General features: G+C 35.3%; 2 protein-coding genes across 6 annotated transcripts in view; one reads left to right on the forward strand and one right to left on the reverse strand.

Annotated features, from left to right (window-relative positions):
• The first annotated feature begins 353 nt into the window (after positions 1–353).
• FKBP3 (FKBP prolyl isomerase 3) lies at positions 354–12,771 on the forward strand. The gene is made up of 7 exons (XM_036881191.2): positions 354–540; positions 2,993–3,094; positions 3,715–3,822; positions 8,829–8,964; positions 9,432–9,499; positions 11,071–11,168; positions 12,425–12,771. The coding sequence occupies exons 1-7, from the start codon at positions 433–435 to the stop codon at positions 12,477–12,479; spliced, it is 675 nt and encodes a 224-aa protein (XP_036737086.1). The 5' UTR covers positions 354–432; the 3' UTR covers positions 12,480–12,771.
• A 294-nt stretch (positions 12,772–13,065) lies between these two features.
• The window catches only part of PRPF39 (pre-mRNA processing factor 39), a 33,590-nt gene continuing 30,431 nt past the window's right edge, over positions 13,066–16,224 (reverse strand). For all 5 annotated transcript variants that reach the window (XM_036881184.2, XM_036881188.2, XM_036881190.2 and 2 more), the window contains 3 exons: positions 14,430–14,504; positions 14,050–14,170; positions 13,066–13,802 (listed from right to left, as the gene is read on the reverse strand). In XM_036881184.2, the coding sequence (XP_036737079.2) occupies positions 13,746–13,802; positions 14,050–14,170; positions 14,430–14,504 (253 nt within the window). In that variant the 3' untranslated portion in view covers positions 13,066–13,745. The remainder of the gene's footprint in view (positions 13,803–14,049; positions 14,171–14,429; positions 14,505–16,224) is intronic.

Here is a 16,224-nt window from a genome sequence, read left to right on the forward strand (position 1 = left end):
AAGACTGAGCCAATTCAGGTGTAAAAATTTAATCTAGAACTAGATAAAATGAGACTATATGTCTGAAAGTTGTTGTTTTCCTTAAACGTGTAATGGACTTGAAAGGCAGAGCAGCCCATGGTAATAACAAGTGTGGGTAATGAGTGGTAAATAACACCACCCGCAGAGGTAGCCTCACAGGAGTTGAGTAAGTATAGAGGACAGTTGGCGGCCTTCTGCTTGAGCCGCCAGAGCCACATCAGCTGGTTTTCAACCCGCCTCAACAAAGACCTCAAAGCGCTGCCTTGACGTCACTCAAGGACCAGCCCTAATCCCGTGGTGTAGCACAGGGACACCGCCCCCTAGAGCCCCGTGGGGAGTCCAGCCCCGCCCGGGGGCGGGGCGAGCCGGCTGAGGCGGGCTGGCTCAGTAGAGCAGAGGAAGCGGGGGAAGATGGCGGCGGCTGTTCCACAGCGGGCCTGGACCGTAGAGCAGCTGCGCAGCGAGCAGTTACCCAAGAAGGATATTATCAAGTTTCTTCAGGACCACGGTTCAGATTCGGTACCAGAGGCGGCGGGGCGGCCAGGCTGGTGCGGCTGAGGGACGCCTCACCCCCCCGGAGATGCCCGTCCATTGCGTATTCCTCCGTGCCCCCGCCCTTGCCCTCGCCCTCCCGCGGCCCGGGGCCTGGAAGGCCGGAGAGGCCCCGCGTGCGCGTGGGAGGCATGCTCCCGCCCCTCGGGCTAGCCCCACTGGGGCGGAGGGAGGGGAGCAGCCCTACGTCCTGGGCACGCGAGCAGTGGTCGCAGTTAGGATCTCTGGCTTCCCGGTGTGGGGGTGGAGGCCTGGAAAAAATAGGAAGCCCGGAGATACGGGGCGCGGAGGCGGGCGTCGGAGGAGGCGGGCTTGGAGGAGATCCCCTGGAGGGGAGTGCGGGCCACTAGGAAGATGGGAATTGGTATGAAGATTTTTGTGGGAACTGTGTGCGATTTGCATTGCTCGTCGATTGCTAAATACTGAACACTAATGCGTGTGAATTTTTTAAATCTTTAGATCGCCTTTAACTTCTTAAAATATCGACCCTATAGTGACATTTTCACCTTTACGCTTAGTGGTATTACATGGCAACTTAGTGTACAGTGGTCTCCCATTGTTATAAACAAAGAAATCTATTTGACATTATACTCAGTGCCCTGCGTTTTTCAGTCGTCTCCATCTTAACATCACCCGTCTGTAGTCACAAGTTATTTTTGTCACTTTTTTTCCTCTCTCGGAAATTAAGATCGTTCATACCTCTTAAATTTGATGAACGAACTGCACAATTTGTTGGGCACGCGGCAAGCATACATGTTTGGAAATAGAAGCAGCAATCTATGTGATTTCTCAACCATTTTTTATGTTCTAAATTTGCATTTAGAAAAATTATTTTTGGCTTTTTTGGTGAGGAATGTAGTTTATTTTGATTTTGAGGGATCTTGAAGGGTATATAATAGTTATTCTCTAGCTTCCAGTTACATACTCCTAAATGATTATCCTGACATCAGCAAATGTTCATTCAACATGCAGCAAAAACAAGGAGAAAAAGACCATCCTTCAGGGATACCATTTTATATCATTTTACCATGTTAGTGAAATTTATTTTAAACCAGTTCTTGTATCAGCTAGAACAATAGATTAGAATGGGCATATCACTTATTGCATTTAATGCCTCAATACTGTACTTCATCAAATTCTTATAAAACAGATCACCCCAATATGGAACATAAAACTGGCCTACATGGGACAATTTCAAGACGTGAATTATCAAAATATTTTTGTAACATTAAGTGCACCTTCACCATCATTCACATACGTAAATCTGTATTTGACAATCACTATTTTATTGATCGTAAGATACCAAGGAGATGTTCATATTTTGGATATTTTGCTAGAACCTTGCTAAAGAAATCACAAGAGTGCAAAAGCAATCGATTACTTCTGCTTAATCGAAGTAGCTTTTCTTCCTCAGCCTTTATTATTTAGAACATTTCTCTAAGATGGAGAGAGGAGAAGCATAGGGAAATAAAATACAATAGTGATAGTGTTAGAAAAACTGCTTTATCAAAAGGTTAAAAGATGCCAGAGCACAAATTTGAGAAAGTAACAAAATGAGGAATCAAACAAGAACCACAAGGCAGAAAAGGAAGCAGAATAAATGAGAAACAAAGAAGTTATTAACATCCCCATGTTACATGATTTTGAGATGAAATTATTATTTCAATTTGATATTTCAGTAGTAGTAGTTTGTTGCCCATCTGCCAACTAAAGTCTTGAGAGAAATGGAACTCTTACTTTATTAAACATGTATTAATCACAAAGCTGATAAGAGTTCTTACTGTGTAACAGACTGTGCTAAATGCATTATTGCATTTATCCTTACAACATATCCTCTGATACAGAGGCTGTTACTAATCTGCTATGATACAGAAACTGAGTCTTTAGGAAAGTTCAGTCCCTTGTCTAAGATCAGACAGCTAGGATTTTAACCCAGATGGTCTCTCACTTCTCAGCTCATATACTTAACCACTATTTATCCAGCACTGTGTAACAATGCTTCCCAGTCTGCCAGGAATGGGTTACAGACTTGTCAAAGTAGCTATGCTCAAAGTGGTCAGAGGCTCCTAGGGCCAGGGCCAAGTAACATCCTGCCAGGAGCTGCTTTGTCCACAGAATGTGCTTGCTGTATACATGTCTTTTCTGTGAATTCCATGATGGGAAAAGGGTTAGTATGCACCACTGTGACCCCTACATAATATTAAAGTTCCAGTTTTGTGAATACTTTCTACATAAATACTCAATGGTTTTAAAATATTTTTGTTGTTTTGAAATAGGGTCTAAAGTATGGTGCTTATTTCATTACTTCTTTCATTAGTAGTACTATTAAAAACTTAATTGCTATCATAAAAGGTCATTTTCTAATTTTAGATGTTTCTTACATGAGGGAAATTATTTTAACTAGTTTTTTTCTTTATAGTTTCTTGCAGAACATAAGTTATTAGGAAACATTAAAAATGTGGCCAAGACAGCTAATAAGGACCATTTGGTTACAGCCTATAACCATCTTTTTGAAAGCAAGGTATGTGTTATTTTATTACCAGAATATCATTTTAGATATTTTATTCCCAAGAGGTTTTAAATGGCATTTATTTGCAGAATATGTTGAAGTTTTTTCACCTGCATTTTTTAACTGTAATTATTGATGGACAGCTGTCAAATCTAGCAAGCCTAATCTTCATTTTGGCAGGATGTTTTGGTATATTGAAAGAAAGCCAGATTTTTAAAATAATTCCCTAATAGTTTAAGACAAATTCTTAAGGGTGCTAAAAAAATATAAATCCAAGGTAAGTTCCATTTCATTAATGAATTTAAAATCTTGGTTAGACTAGCATTTAGGAAAACAAATTTCTAAAAATTCTTCAGTATTTGTTCAGTATGAAATGACCATCTTCCACAGAAAATTAAGGGAGTTTGAATAGTATTCATCTCTCTGAGTTTGAGTTGGCCTTTCTAAAGGTCATGCTGCTTGTTTCAGAATTTGTTTTGTGAAATGGAAACAATTCCATTTATTTACATTTGAGTTATGTAGCCTGTATTCATGGATGCAGATTTAATTGAGAAGCTGAAAATCTAAATGTCCCTCCAGAATATTTTTTGCCCTGACCTGAATATGATAAACATTAGAATGTTTCTTTACAGCGTTTCAAGGGTACTGAAAGTATAAGTAAAGTGACTGAGCAGGTAAAAAATGTGAAGCTTAATGAAGATAAACCCAAAGAAACCAAGTCCGAAGAGACACTGGATGAGGTTTGTATACAGTAATCTGTTTTTATTTCTCATAGTAAGGGATAGTGAGTATGGCTACTACTAGAGAACCAAACACTGATTCAAAGTGTGTTATCTCCCTTATGTGTACTTGAATCAGAAAAAAAGCCAAAGAACCAGTGCTTTACAGTTAGTTTTCCTGTGAAATACCTCTAGCCTTGTATTTTATATTGCTTCTATGTCTGGAAAGAACTTCTGAGCTTCCAAAGCTATTTTAAGATCCTGATTCTATAGCCAGTTGGACTGAGCTAAAGAAACTTCATTTTGATTATTTTTAGCTTTTTCTAATGTACATGGTATCCTTAGGAATAGAAATAGCCCAGGCCAGGCTGCAGGGTGTGGATGAATCTGTCTCATCTTTCCCAACCTAGGTTTTTTATTTTGGTACAAAGGTTTGAAGAACCAGCTAAAACGATTTCTGAAAAAGGACAGCTCTTAGAGCAGTAGCAGCAGAGCTCAAAAGATTATAATCTTGCCATTCCCAATAATATATTGCTAAGATCATTCATTCCTAGCTGTCTTAGGTATCAGTGATGATAATCTAATAATAATATTCTTTTGGTGTTGTAAAAAGGCATAGGCTAATGATGAAGGTGTAGCATTCAGATACTTGTGGACATAGTTTAAGTTCAGGTTTAGAATCAATAAAAGTTTATTTAACTAAAGCTAGTTAATCTCTGTGATAGTTTCCTGTTGGTTGAAAATAACAGTTTTTATGGGTGTGTACACACAGTAAAGCTATTTATCACAACTACTATTTGATAATTTTTTATGTACTGGTAAATATTAATAGCTATTAAGGTAAATAAACCTACAATAATTACTAAAAGGGTTACAAAAGTAATTGGCAACCTATTTTACCTTCCAGAAAATTAGAATAAGGGAGGTATGAGGTGGCAGATAGTATTGAGAGTTAAGAAAAAAGAGAAAATGCTGTAAGGGCTGGAGACCATCTAGAGAGATCTTTTGAGGATCCTAAACTATGTCCTTTTAAGACTATTTCATCTCATTTAACTGGCCAGCCTGAGCCCAATCATATGTTCTCATTGTCGTCCTAACACCTGGATTCCATAGCCTCTTGGCCAACACTGTGCTGATTCCTATCTGCTTTCTCTGTTCATGCTTTGAAGAGACTGCAGAGCAAACACTCTGAAGAAAAAGAATCCTAAAACTGTTTATTTGGCTTGCTTAATATGAGCCAGGAATGTTTTCTGGTTTCACTGCTACTCAGCAACTTTTATACCATCCCTTATTGAATTCCCTATCATGTTGCCCACATAAACTACCTGACACTTTCTCACAAATCCTCAATCCTCTTACTTATCTCATTGTATATTCCTGTGTCCTGTTTTACCAAAATGTTATAACCATTCTTTTCTTCACAGCTTTAAAGTTCTCTGAATCTTTGGCTCTCTTTTTCTTTCCTCCTCCTCAGAACTAATGTTGCCTAACGTCTCCCTTCTTTTTCAAACCTTCATTCCTTTTTGATTCTCAAGCATCCCAAGGCCTCAGCCCTGGAGTGTTGGAAAAGTCACTAATCGCCTGCCTTCATTCTCTTTATCCTTTTAGCCCCAAAATGGCTATTCTGCGAAGCTTTCTAAAACAATATTTTGATCCTGCTCAAAAATCTTAAGTAATTATGTACTGTCTAGAACTGCATTGTCCAATACAGTAGTCACCAGCCATATGTGGCTGCTGAACACTTTCTGGCCCAAATTGAAATGTTTCTAGTATAAAATATGCACTCAATTTCAAAGGCTTAGTATGAATTCTTTTTAAAAATGTGAAGTCTCTCTTTTTTTTATATGGATTACACATTGAAATATTACTTTGGATGTTCTGGTTTAATGTAGCAACTAGACAGTTTAAAATACATTTGTGACTATTATGTATTTCTGTTGAACAGCATTCTTGGCATAAAATCCTTTATAGTATCTGGACCCTGCCCAACTCCATATTTACTACTTCTAAAAAAATATTCTTTGGCAACAATGTCTGTTCATTGTCTACTAAACTGCCATTTCCCACTTCTACACTTTTATTTCTTGCTTAGTGTGTCTTTCTTCTTAATGTCCCTATTTGTTCTGTGTCTCCTTTGAGACCCGGGTTATGGGCTCATTTCTTCCTCAAGGTTCCACCATTACAGACTTTATTGCATACCTAACTGAATAAATTACAGTAGCACATTATATTATTTATTTCTACCTTATTTTAATATGAAGAACTTTGTCTAATAACTCTTACTGGATTTTAAATTAGTCATAGTCAATATATTTATTGTCTTGTATGTATAAAAGTGTTGAGGAAAGTTTCCAAGTATGAATGAATATTGGACAAGAGATAAAGTATAAGTTGGGGCAGGAACTCACACTCAGCAATCAGAAATGACTATTAAAAGTACTCAAGCCAAAAATTTTAGATTCTTCTTTATACTCCTTCACATGTAGTCATCTCTGAATTGTTAATTCTGCATAAATATATCTCAAAATTTCTTGTTTTGTCATACTCACTGTTTATACCCTAGTACAGATCTAGACTACTATACTTATCTTTTCTTACGAGTCTCCCCATTCCCACTTTTGATTCCTTACCCATTTTTCACACTGGGTCATAGCAATCTGTTTAAAACACAAACCTGATTCTTTAATTTCTCTGCTTAAACTCATAATTGGCTGCTCAGTGACCTAAAAATAAAAACTCAGATTCTTAACTTGTGCTTTATGCCTTTCCAGCTTCATCTCACACCATTCACTCCTTCATTCCCTCATTTCTTGCTCTTCCCTGCTATGAAAATGTTATTGTGTTATACACCTTATCCTCATTCACCTGAGTAACAATCCTCTTATCCTTCAATGTACAATTTAAACACATTACTTCAGAGAAACCTCTTCCAGCCTAAAGCCATGCTGGGCCATTATGTCACTGTGTCGTTCTCGTCAGCACCCTGTGCTTCCTCTATAGGTCTCATAATATGTGTAATCATACATGTGTCTATATTCTCTGCTAGAGGGAAGGCCAGGACCATGTTCTGCCAGCTCACCTATGTATCTCCAGTTTCTAATGCATAGAACATACTGAAATATTTCTTGAATTATAGGAGTAATTATGTAATATACTTTCTTTAGAGGCTGTGATGTGATCCAGTTAATTGCTGTTGTAATCATTATTCTCAAAATTCCTTCCAAGTATCTCATTCAGGCCCAGTCTCAGCAATGTAGTTCTTTTCATCACTCTGGACTAAGAAATTGCTGCAAATCCAGGTCTATTCAAGCACATAACTCCAGGATAGCCTTGGGACTATTCACTTAGTGAAGTGTTGTAAGAATTCTTTCCACATTGTTAAAAACCGACTATTATATTACCATAAATGTGGTTATTCTGCCATTATGGATAATAGTGTACTGAATAACTACATAATGATTTTCTCCTGTTTCAAATTACTTCTTGAGCATATATTTGTGTAAGTAGAATTATTATTTATCACACTTTTAACATTGTTGAATTGCATTCCAAAGAGATGACAACAGTAGACACCTTACCATTTACAGTAAGCATTTCTCACTGAAAAAAACTTGGACTGAGCTTCTCAGGGAGAAATTTAATGCTTACTTGTATAACACACATTGTACTCAAGCTGCAAATAGGATTTGCTTTTGGTTTAGGGAGGCAGCCTAACTTTAGTTGGAAGGGCTAATTCTCAGACTCTTAATAGGGCTATACTCTATATCCAGGCCTTACTTTCTGTATAAAAAATAGGGGAAAGACTTTCAGGTTGCTGTGAGGTTAAATTAATTGATGTAGAAGAAATAAGAAAAAGACATATATAATACCTGACATTCCATATTTGCCTGAGAGTACTAAAGTGGTTAAAATCATAGGTTTTATATCCAACAGTACCTAGTTTCCAATCCTACTCAGCTACTTAGGAGCTGTAGGACATTAACCAGGTTACTTAACCACTCTATCCTTATGTTGCCTTATCTGTAAAATAGGAGTAATAGTACCTGCTTCATAAAGTAATGACAATTTAAAGAATTAATTATGTAAAGCATTTGGAATAGTGCCCAGCACATGGAGGGTACTCAGTAGACTTTAACTGTCATTATCTCTATTGTTTGAGGTATCTGTGGAAATAACAGGGGCTTTGGAATCAAACCCGAGTCCATATTCATTTTCTACTAGTCATTAACTCTGTTGCATAAATTTCCTGAGTATCAGTCTCTTCATCTGCAAAAATGCAAGCTGGTGAAATTTCCTTCAGAGGATTGTTATTAGCATTAAGTGGGATGGAATGTGTTCAAATACTAGGTGTTTAATATTTCTTATTTACTTTCCCATTATTGAATGTTCTATAATGTAAAATTCTACAGATTCTTAAGCTTGACTAAGAAATTGCTTTCCTCACATATATAATCCACCATTGATTAGATTAGCCTTTAGCTTTTTTAAAGAAGGCCCTGATAATCTTTGTTTTAAGAGGTAATTTCTGTGGTAATTAAGCTAACTTCTATAGATAGTTGTTCACTGTATGAACTTACTTCAAGTTCAGGAACAGATGCAATGTTACATTCTAACTGAATATAATAAAATAGTAATACTAATCATTGATACTGACAATTCAGATCTTTGAAAAGATACCACAATGCTCTATTTAATGCCTTACGATTTTATAGTAAATAGTAATGATATTTCTAACCTTGGAAAATACTGAATTTTAGGTTTTGTTGAATGATTAACAGAATCTTGTCAAAACAAGATTGGTTTCCAAAGCTGGAAGTTATTTGAAATTAAATAATACATAATATTCTCATCACAGACTACAAATGAAATGATGAGATTTTTTAGCTCATAGAGGTGAACCAGAGGCAAAAAGTTACCAAATCCATGAAACTGACCAGACTTAGGTGACAGCTGGCTGTCTAAGTATTATTCTCTGTCGTCCTTCTAAAAGAAAGACATGAATTAGTAACTATTGTTTTTGTGTTTAGGGTCCACCAAAATACACAAAATCTGTTCTTAAAAAAGGAGATAAAACCAACTTTCCCAAAAAGGGAGATGTTGTTCACTGCTGGTATACAGGAACACTACAGGATGGGACTGTTTTTGATACTAATATTCAAACAAGTAAGTCTAAATGTAATTGTATCTTTTTTGCTTTCAGGCACTGCAGAATATTTGTGTAGTAGGCGAATAACTGGCAGTGCCTTTCTCTTGGCTGTCACTTTTTTCCAGGAGTCTTTTACCCCTGTGTTTTATAGGGAAGATGTCTTTAGTTCACTACTTATTGGCAAGGTAAATAAAAGACTTCTTGGTCACCGGAAAGCAAAAATGAACCATAGTCTAAATTTGGTTAATGTCCCAAAGTGAAGCATATAAAAAGCCACAGTAGTGTGCTATTTTAGTGGTGTAAATATAGGTCCTTCCCATCTCCCCCTTTAGGCCATAATTATTTTTGCATCCAGAATTTTATGAATTACCTGGCTTTCTAAATTTTTATTTTCAAATGACTTAAATCACCAGTTTTCCAACAATTTAATTTCATTATTAAAACTTAATTTCATCATTAATTATTAGGAAAATTTGTTTTACAGGTTCAAAGAAGAAGAAAAATGCCAAGCCTTTAAGTTTTAAGGTTGGAATAGGCAAAGTTATCAGAGGAGTAAGTAAAAAGTGGCAATGAATCAAAGATACTCTGGCACATGCTACTTGTGGTATAGTACTGTAAAGAACTAGGATTGGAGATAACGATAATAACAATCTTTGGAGTCTGACAAATCAGATGCTGTCATTGCTAACTGATGTGGCACAATTTCTCCTATAAAATGACAGTACAGCTCACCTCAAGGTTGTTAAAAGATTAAATGAGCTTAAAGCATGCAATATTTTCTTCCATACATATTCCCTTTTATTATTTTTTTCTTCATAAGGCAATTCTTAAAATATTTGGCTTTCCAAATTTGTCTTTAAGATTATTGTAAAATATCTTATAGCTGTTGTACCACTTATACATAACTGAAAAAGGTAAAATATCTGTTCCACTGAAGTACTAATAGAAGCAAGAATTTGTTCTGTAGTCTTCTCACCCCTCACAATTTAGGCTCAAACATCAGAAAATCTTTCAAACATAAAGTTGCTTCTACCCACCCTTACATTTCAGAAATAACAGAAGGAAACTGATTAAGGTATAAGGTAAGCATGAGCTTAACTTACCACTGTTGTGTACAAAAGTAGGTTAAAGCACAGGGCTGATTATCAGCTTCTCTGAATCAAAGTTATCATGCTAGGGGGGCCCACTTACTGTTTTAAATTTTCTTTACTCATAACATCAGACACTAATTTCTAAAAAGCCTATTTATGAGAACCCTCAATATGTTACTCTTTGTACTGTGGGTAAGTCCTAAAATAGGGTTTGTTCATATCCAGAGCCCAAAATAGAATGTAAAACATCTTGAAATTAAGGGTTTAGTTGAAAATAACCTTAACTGCTATTTGATTATACCAAATTGACAGCAACTTTATAGCAAGTTGAGCTACATTTTGTATTTCTATAACTAATTTGCTTACTGGTAAATTTCTTATAATCAACCGTATTCTTAATTTCTAGTATGTGACAGATCTATCTCTATCCCTTGAATTTTAGGTAATTGTGACATTTCAACAGAGTATATATCAGTAATGTATTCTGCATCCTTCTATCATGTTGATTCACATATTTTTGGTAACTGGCTTTAAGATCCAGATTTGGACAAAATGGAGCAGCAGTCCAGAAACCTCTATCATTTCTTTGAATAGTTAGTTTTACCTTCTGCAAAAGATCTTAATGCCCTAACATGTAGTTACTTTATATGCCATCATGACTCCACTATTACAATTTGGTAATCTTAAGAATATCTCAGAGTGAGTACTTGTTTATCCCTGTAAAAACAAATTTACAACTTTGTTCTATATGTGTCCCTAATAAACTGGTTTCCATAATGTATGACATGCTACAGTTTTACAAAAGTGCTTTTACATTATATCATTAGAGGAAGTTTTACAATAAAAAAATTGCTGTTCAATACATCCTTTTCTTTTTCTTTTTCATTGAGGAAATAAAGGACAAAAAGATTACCATAGGCATAGTGAAATCTAGTAACAATGCTTTTTTGTATGTAATCTTCCCTCTCTTCTGGTTTTGCTTGTGTGTTTTGCAAAATATTATTAGTTTTGGTTTTATGTTCTTGCCTTCAGTGGGATGAAGCACTCTTGACTATGAGTAAAGGAGAAAAGGCTCGACTGGAGATTGAACCAGAATGGGCTTATGGAAAGAAAGGACAGCCTGATGCCAAGTATCCTTTTTCTCTTTCCAATTACAGAAAACACTTAAGAAAGATGACCTGAAAGTACAAAAGATGCTGTCTAGGTTAACCTCCAGAACAGGAATCCTGTCCAAACCAGTCTTCCTGATATTTAGATGCTTTTGTGTCAACACACAAACAATAGTTAATATTTTGTAAACCGTTCTTAGCCTGAAGTATTCAAACTTGAGCTGGAATCTACCATTTTTCCTCTTAGATTTTTAATTTTCAAAACCTAAACTGTAAAGTTTAAGTTTTTATCTTTGAAACAGTAAACTGTTAATGTTTGAAGGGTTTACTTCAAGGACTTAAGATGCCCAATACAAACAACTGTAGCAAACGGTAGGATACAAATATGACTTATGGTAACTTTCTGCTACAGTATAATTTCAGACAGTTAAATGTTAGTCAAAGTTTAAAAGTGGAACACATGCTGGGGATCACCAGTTGTGAAATGGAGACAATGATTCCAACATAGTTTTAGCATTTGTGATTACTACTGATGACAATACTTTTCTTTCAGGCCATTTGTGAACATTAAGGAACCAAAAAAAAAGAAAAAAAGAAAAACACATGACTATCTGACTAGAACAATCCGATAACTAAGTGGGAAGGTAGTTTTTTCTGTTGTTTGTTCCATCCCTTGGACCAGTCAGAGTAATTTTGCAGGGGAAAAAAATCAGGAAGTTGTCTTCAGTCTTATTACTGAAAAATATTTGAGAATGTAACAGACCTCTTTGAAGCCTATCAAAATCAGATGGTCAACTACAGCTCCCTCTCCCTAATGTGAAGCATCTCAAGACCAATCAGATAAAACATTCTTAACTGCATTCATCTTAAATTTCACAGAAAATATCAAGTACTATCTCATATGAACTTTAATAGAACTTACATACCAGTTAGTTAGACTGGAAAAAAATTTTTTTTTTTTTTTGGTGGAGTGATGAGTAGCAGCTGACATTAAATGGTAGCTAATTTGGGAGTACTAGTGAGGTATCTAGGTAGGGAAGATCCTAAACCAAGTTCAACTTAACTAATCAGCCTATACCAATAGTTGTGATCTCCATTCATAAAGATACTTTTAGGAAACACTAGGCTCATATGTATTAGCCTCTGAATCGATTATAAAGCACTTCCTTATAGGGTTTAATTACCAGTATCCAGTATACATAATTATAGTTTGAGACCAAAGTTACTAAGAATGAGAGAAGCAGTTCTTATCAAATTTACCTTGACTTCTTCAACAGGATTCCACCAAATGCAAAACTCATTTTTGAAGTGGAATTAGTGGACATTGATTGAAACAGCAATGCTTTAGATATAATGAGAGCAACAATAAAACAGAGCTTTGAAGAAACTTATGTAACTAAATTAGAGCTGGTTACTATTATAAGGAAGAGTCAACTAGAAAATTCAAGGAGTTAAAACTTATTTACTTGATCCCCCACTATTAAGAAATGTAATGTGTCATTAATCCCTGAAGTTTAAAATATTTTACTACAACTGTGTAAAATGTTGGTTAAGGAGAACTGATTTTACTTTTACCTCATGTTGTAAACTGAAAGGGTCAATAAAAATGTACCCAGTGTCTTGATTTGTTTGGTGTTTATATATTAATGTTCTGATTTAGGTTAACCAGGACTAAGACATCAAACCAGAGAGTCAAAATACTTGTCTTAAAATCTTTTAAAATACATTTCCTGTATAGTGAGAAGGCAAAAGCATAGAAATTAAGAGGCAGCAAAAAGCTGAAAGGTCTAAAAAATTCTTGCAAGGTAATAGCTAAATTCAAGAAAGATATATCTCAAAACCAGTGAACCAGTAATAATGGTGACTATAAAAAGCTGGTATTACTAGGTGATCCCCCAAATAAATTCATAACAATTAATCTGAGTCTTCAATTTTATTACAAAAATGAAGATGATCACTTTGATCAAAATGAAAGCTTGCTCACAAGTTTTACATGAATATTCTAAATACAAAGCCGCCTGAAACAACATACTTTTGATACGATTTTCACTTTTTTAAAGGGATGCAAACACCTCGTTTTCTCATTTATAATCCCTATTCCAAGACATAATATCTTAATAGTGTATCTTTTCTGCAGTTAAATCCAAATTCACAAGAATAATTGAAACACCAGACAAAACCTTGTTAGCAAAGGTTAAAAATCTTTTTAACAGAGGTAAACCCTTAATGACCAGCCCTTATGTATTATCATAATATTATACTACACTGACATGATTTGTGGTCAGGTTTTTTTTCCTACCCTTAAGGCTACAAAATTCTGTTGCAGATACATTGCAAAAGAATTCTAGACCACTTAATGCAAAAATCAAAAAATAGTTCTCCAATAAGAAGTAAATTTTAAAGTAAAATTTATAAATGGTAGGAAATAGTATCTGTGGTTAAGCTACTAAGTGACATTTTCCCCTATTACTAAATAAATCATGTTACACATGAAGACAAATTATCAAATACAACAACCTTATGCTATGTTTACATCCCTCATTAAAAAAAATAATTTTGAACTTTTCACACACTCCATTTGATATTTACAGTTTCCCGTCAGGTTGGAGGGGGAGGATAATACTGTCCATAATTCCAAGGATTCTGGTAATTGTACTGAAATGAAAAAGCAAACATATCAGCATACTAGAACTGGCTGAATTCCATATATAAAAATATAATTAAAGCAGGTGTATTTAAGAAAATAGTCTTGTGTTCACTGCTGAATTCTAAGACAACCACAAAAGACAATGTATTAGACAATTTGGAAAAGGAGCAAGTTTTTTCTTTAAAAAAAAAACTAATTTGTGTTTTTATAATAACATCTATGAAAAAATATTCCATTATAATTAAGCAAACTCACTTGATACCAGGCGCTATAATTATATGCTGCTTGATTTGCCTGTAAATCACCATCAATCATCTGTGTGGAAGATGAAGTTGTATCTTCTGTGTGAGCTTTCTTTTCCTCTGGTTCTTCTGATCTAAAAAAGATCAAAATGGAAACTTTCATAACTCCCACAGATAAGTATTCTACAAACAAATGAAAGACTGTCACCTTATGCATGTTTTTTATTAAAGTTCTCAACCAATTATTCTATGTAATTTTTTCATAATCATGAAAATAAAGTATCTAAATTACCACAACATAAAGGGAGTATTTTTAAATGCCTGTCTTTACAGGCATTTCCACAATGAAATGTTTCTAAGCATCCTTTCCTGATTCAACAAGAAATGACATACCCATTTTCTGCTTTCCTTTTTAGAGAATCCTGTTCTTTTAAGAGAGTTTGATGTTCATCATAAGCATTCAGAAGCCTGAGAAAGACGGGAAAAAAAAATCCTCTGGAATATATAATAACCAAACCAGTAAACTTTTTTAACTTTACAAGTTATTTCCAGTTAGGAAAAGAAAAGCATATTGCAATGAAGATGCATTAACTTTTTTTCTAAATAAGGCAGCAAGCAACCCTGCCCCCTTTTCTATTTCTTTTGAGGAAACCACTGCCCTACACTTTCCTTCTCATTCCATGTGATTCAAACGGGACTTTAGGTGTACAGTCCTGGCAATTACAGTAAAATATACCCCTAATCAATGATTGGTTTAGAGGTAAGCATATGACCCAAACCAGAACATGTAGTTAAGTCCAGGATTTCTACTGGAAAAGTGCCTGTAACCTATATTACAGTTGGCTAAAAATGATGGGATGTCTGTCAGTCAAGAGCTACCTGTGTTTATCATTTCTAACACACAGGGAGAACCTGCCTAAGAAACAATCACACAGATAAGTGACCTTGATGATGTGTTTTTTGTTCAGTGCAACCACAAGTCTTGACAGTTCTATAATTTGTATAAGTTTGAGATCTAATTTAACAATGCTTACTGAAGACACCTGCCACCAGTTAGGATGAAGTGCATTTAAACTTTGGCCATGTGATAAGTTTATGCAACACTAAGCACTTTAAATGCACTAATTTCCTTAAGGCCTTTAACAACCTGTGGGTTAGCTGGTAAGAAACTCAATCTTTCTATGAAATAATACAGAAACTGAGGAAAACACAAATTGTAAGTAAAAGAGCTAGAATTTAGGTCTATATTTTGTCTAACTTCAATATCAATTCCTCCCAGTGCATTACACTGCTGCCTAAATTTCTAAGTGGCTCATTTAATTTTCATTATCATTCCCTTTTTAATTACAACAGCGTAGGAACTAATACTCAGACCCTCCATACTGTACTTTCAAGGGCCTCACTGACACCTTTGTGTTGGACCTCAGATTTGTCTGCATATTACTGTCAAATTAGAGTATGCCATTCACTCTCAGTCAAAACTTAATAGCTTTGAAGCTACTGTCAACTGTACATCCTGTTGCGCGTGCTCTGAACTGAGCCTAGCTTTCAGGGCATAGTGAAATCAACAGCACACTTCCACTACTTGAAAACCTTCCGATCAGGCAGACGTTACTTTTATATGAAGCTTCATCTTGCTTTCACCATTTTTACTCTTTAGCTTGTCAGAATTCAGTGGTAATAACTAAATGAAGCCTCACTTCCTCTATGATGACAAATCCATTCTGATCTACCAGACATCACAACCTTCTTAACAATTATATACTACTTCATATACTCATGGATTTCCTCTGATCTCCACACCATTCAAGTAGACTGAAAGCTAAAATTATGTATTCCATTTCTTTCTATACTTTCTTCAGTGCAAAACTAACAGAAGACACTAAATGTGGGGTGATAAAGAACAGACTTTGAAGTAGGTTCTGATCCCAGTTGTACAATGTAGTAGCTAAGCAACCTTGGAAAAACTGCCTCATCTCTCTTTAAGCCTCTGTTCTATTTAAAGAACAACAGTACTTACACCCTCATTAGACTGTTAGGTTATTTTAACATCAGATAATTCACATAAAACATTTAATATGATGCAAAGTGATATTACATATACAATTACATGAGTTATTAGACTGTAACTCATGTTCTTTAAAATTTTACTCAGCCATCAAAAGCAAATACACACATATAAGCAGAC

The sequence above is a fragment of the Manis pentadactyla genome, chromosome 11 (assembly GCF_030020395.1).
Source record: "Manis pentadactyla isolate mManPen7 chromosome 11, mManPen7.hap1, whole genome shotgun sequence".
Classification (NCBI taxonomy): domain Eukaryota; kingdom Metazoa; phylum Chordata; class Mammalia; order Pholidota; family Manidae; genus Manis; species Manis pentadactyla.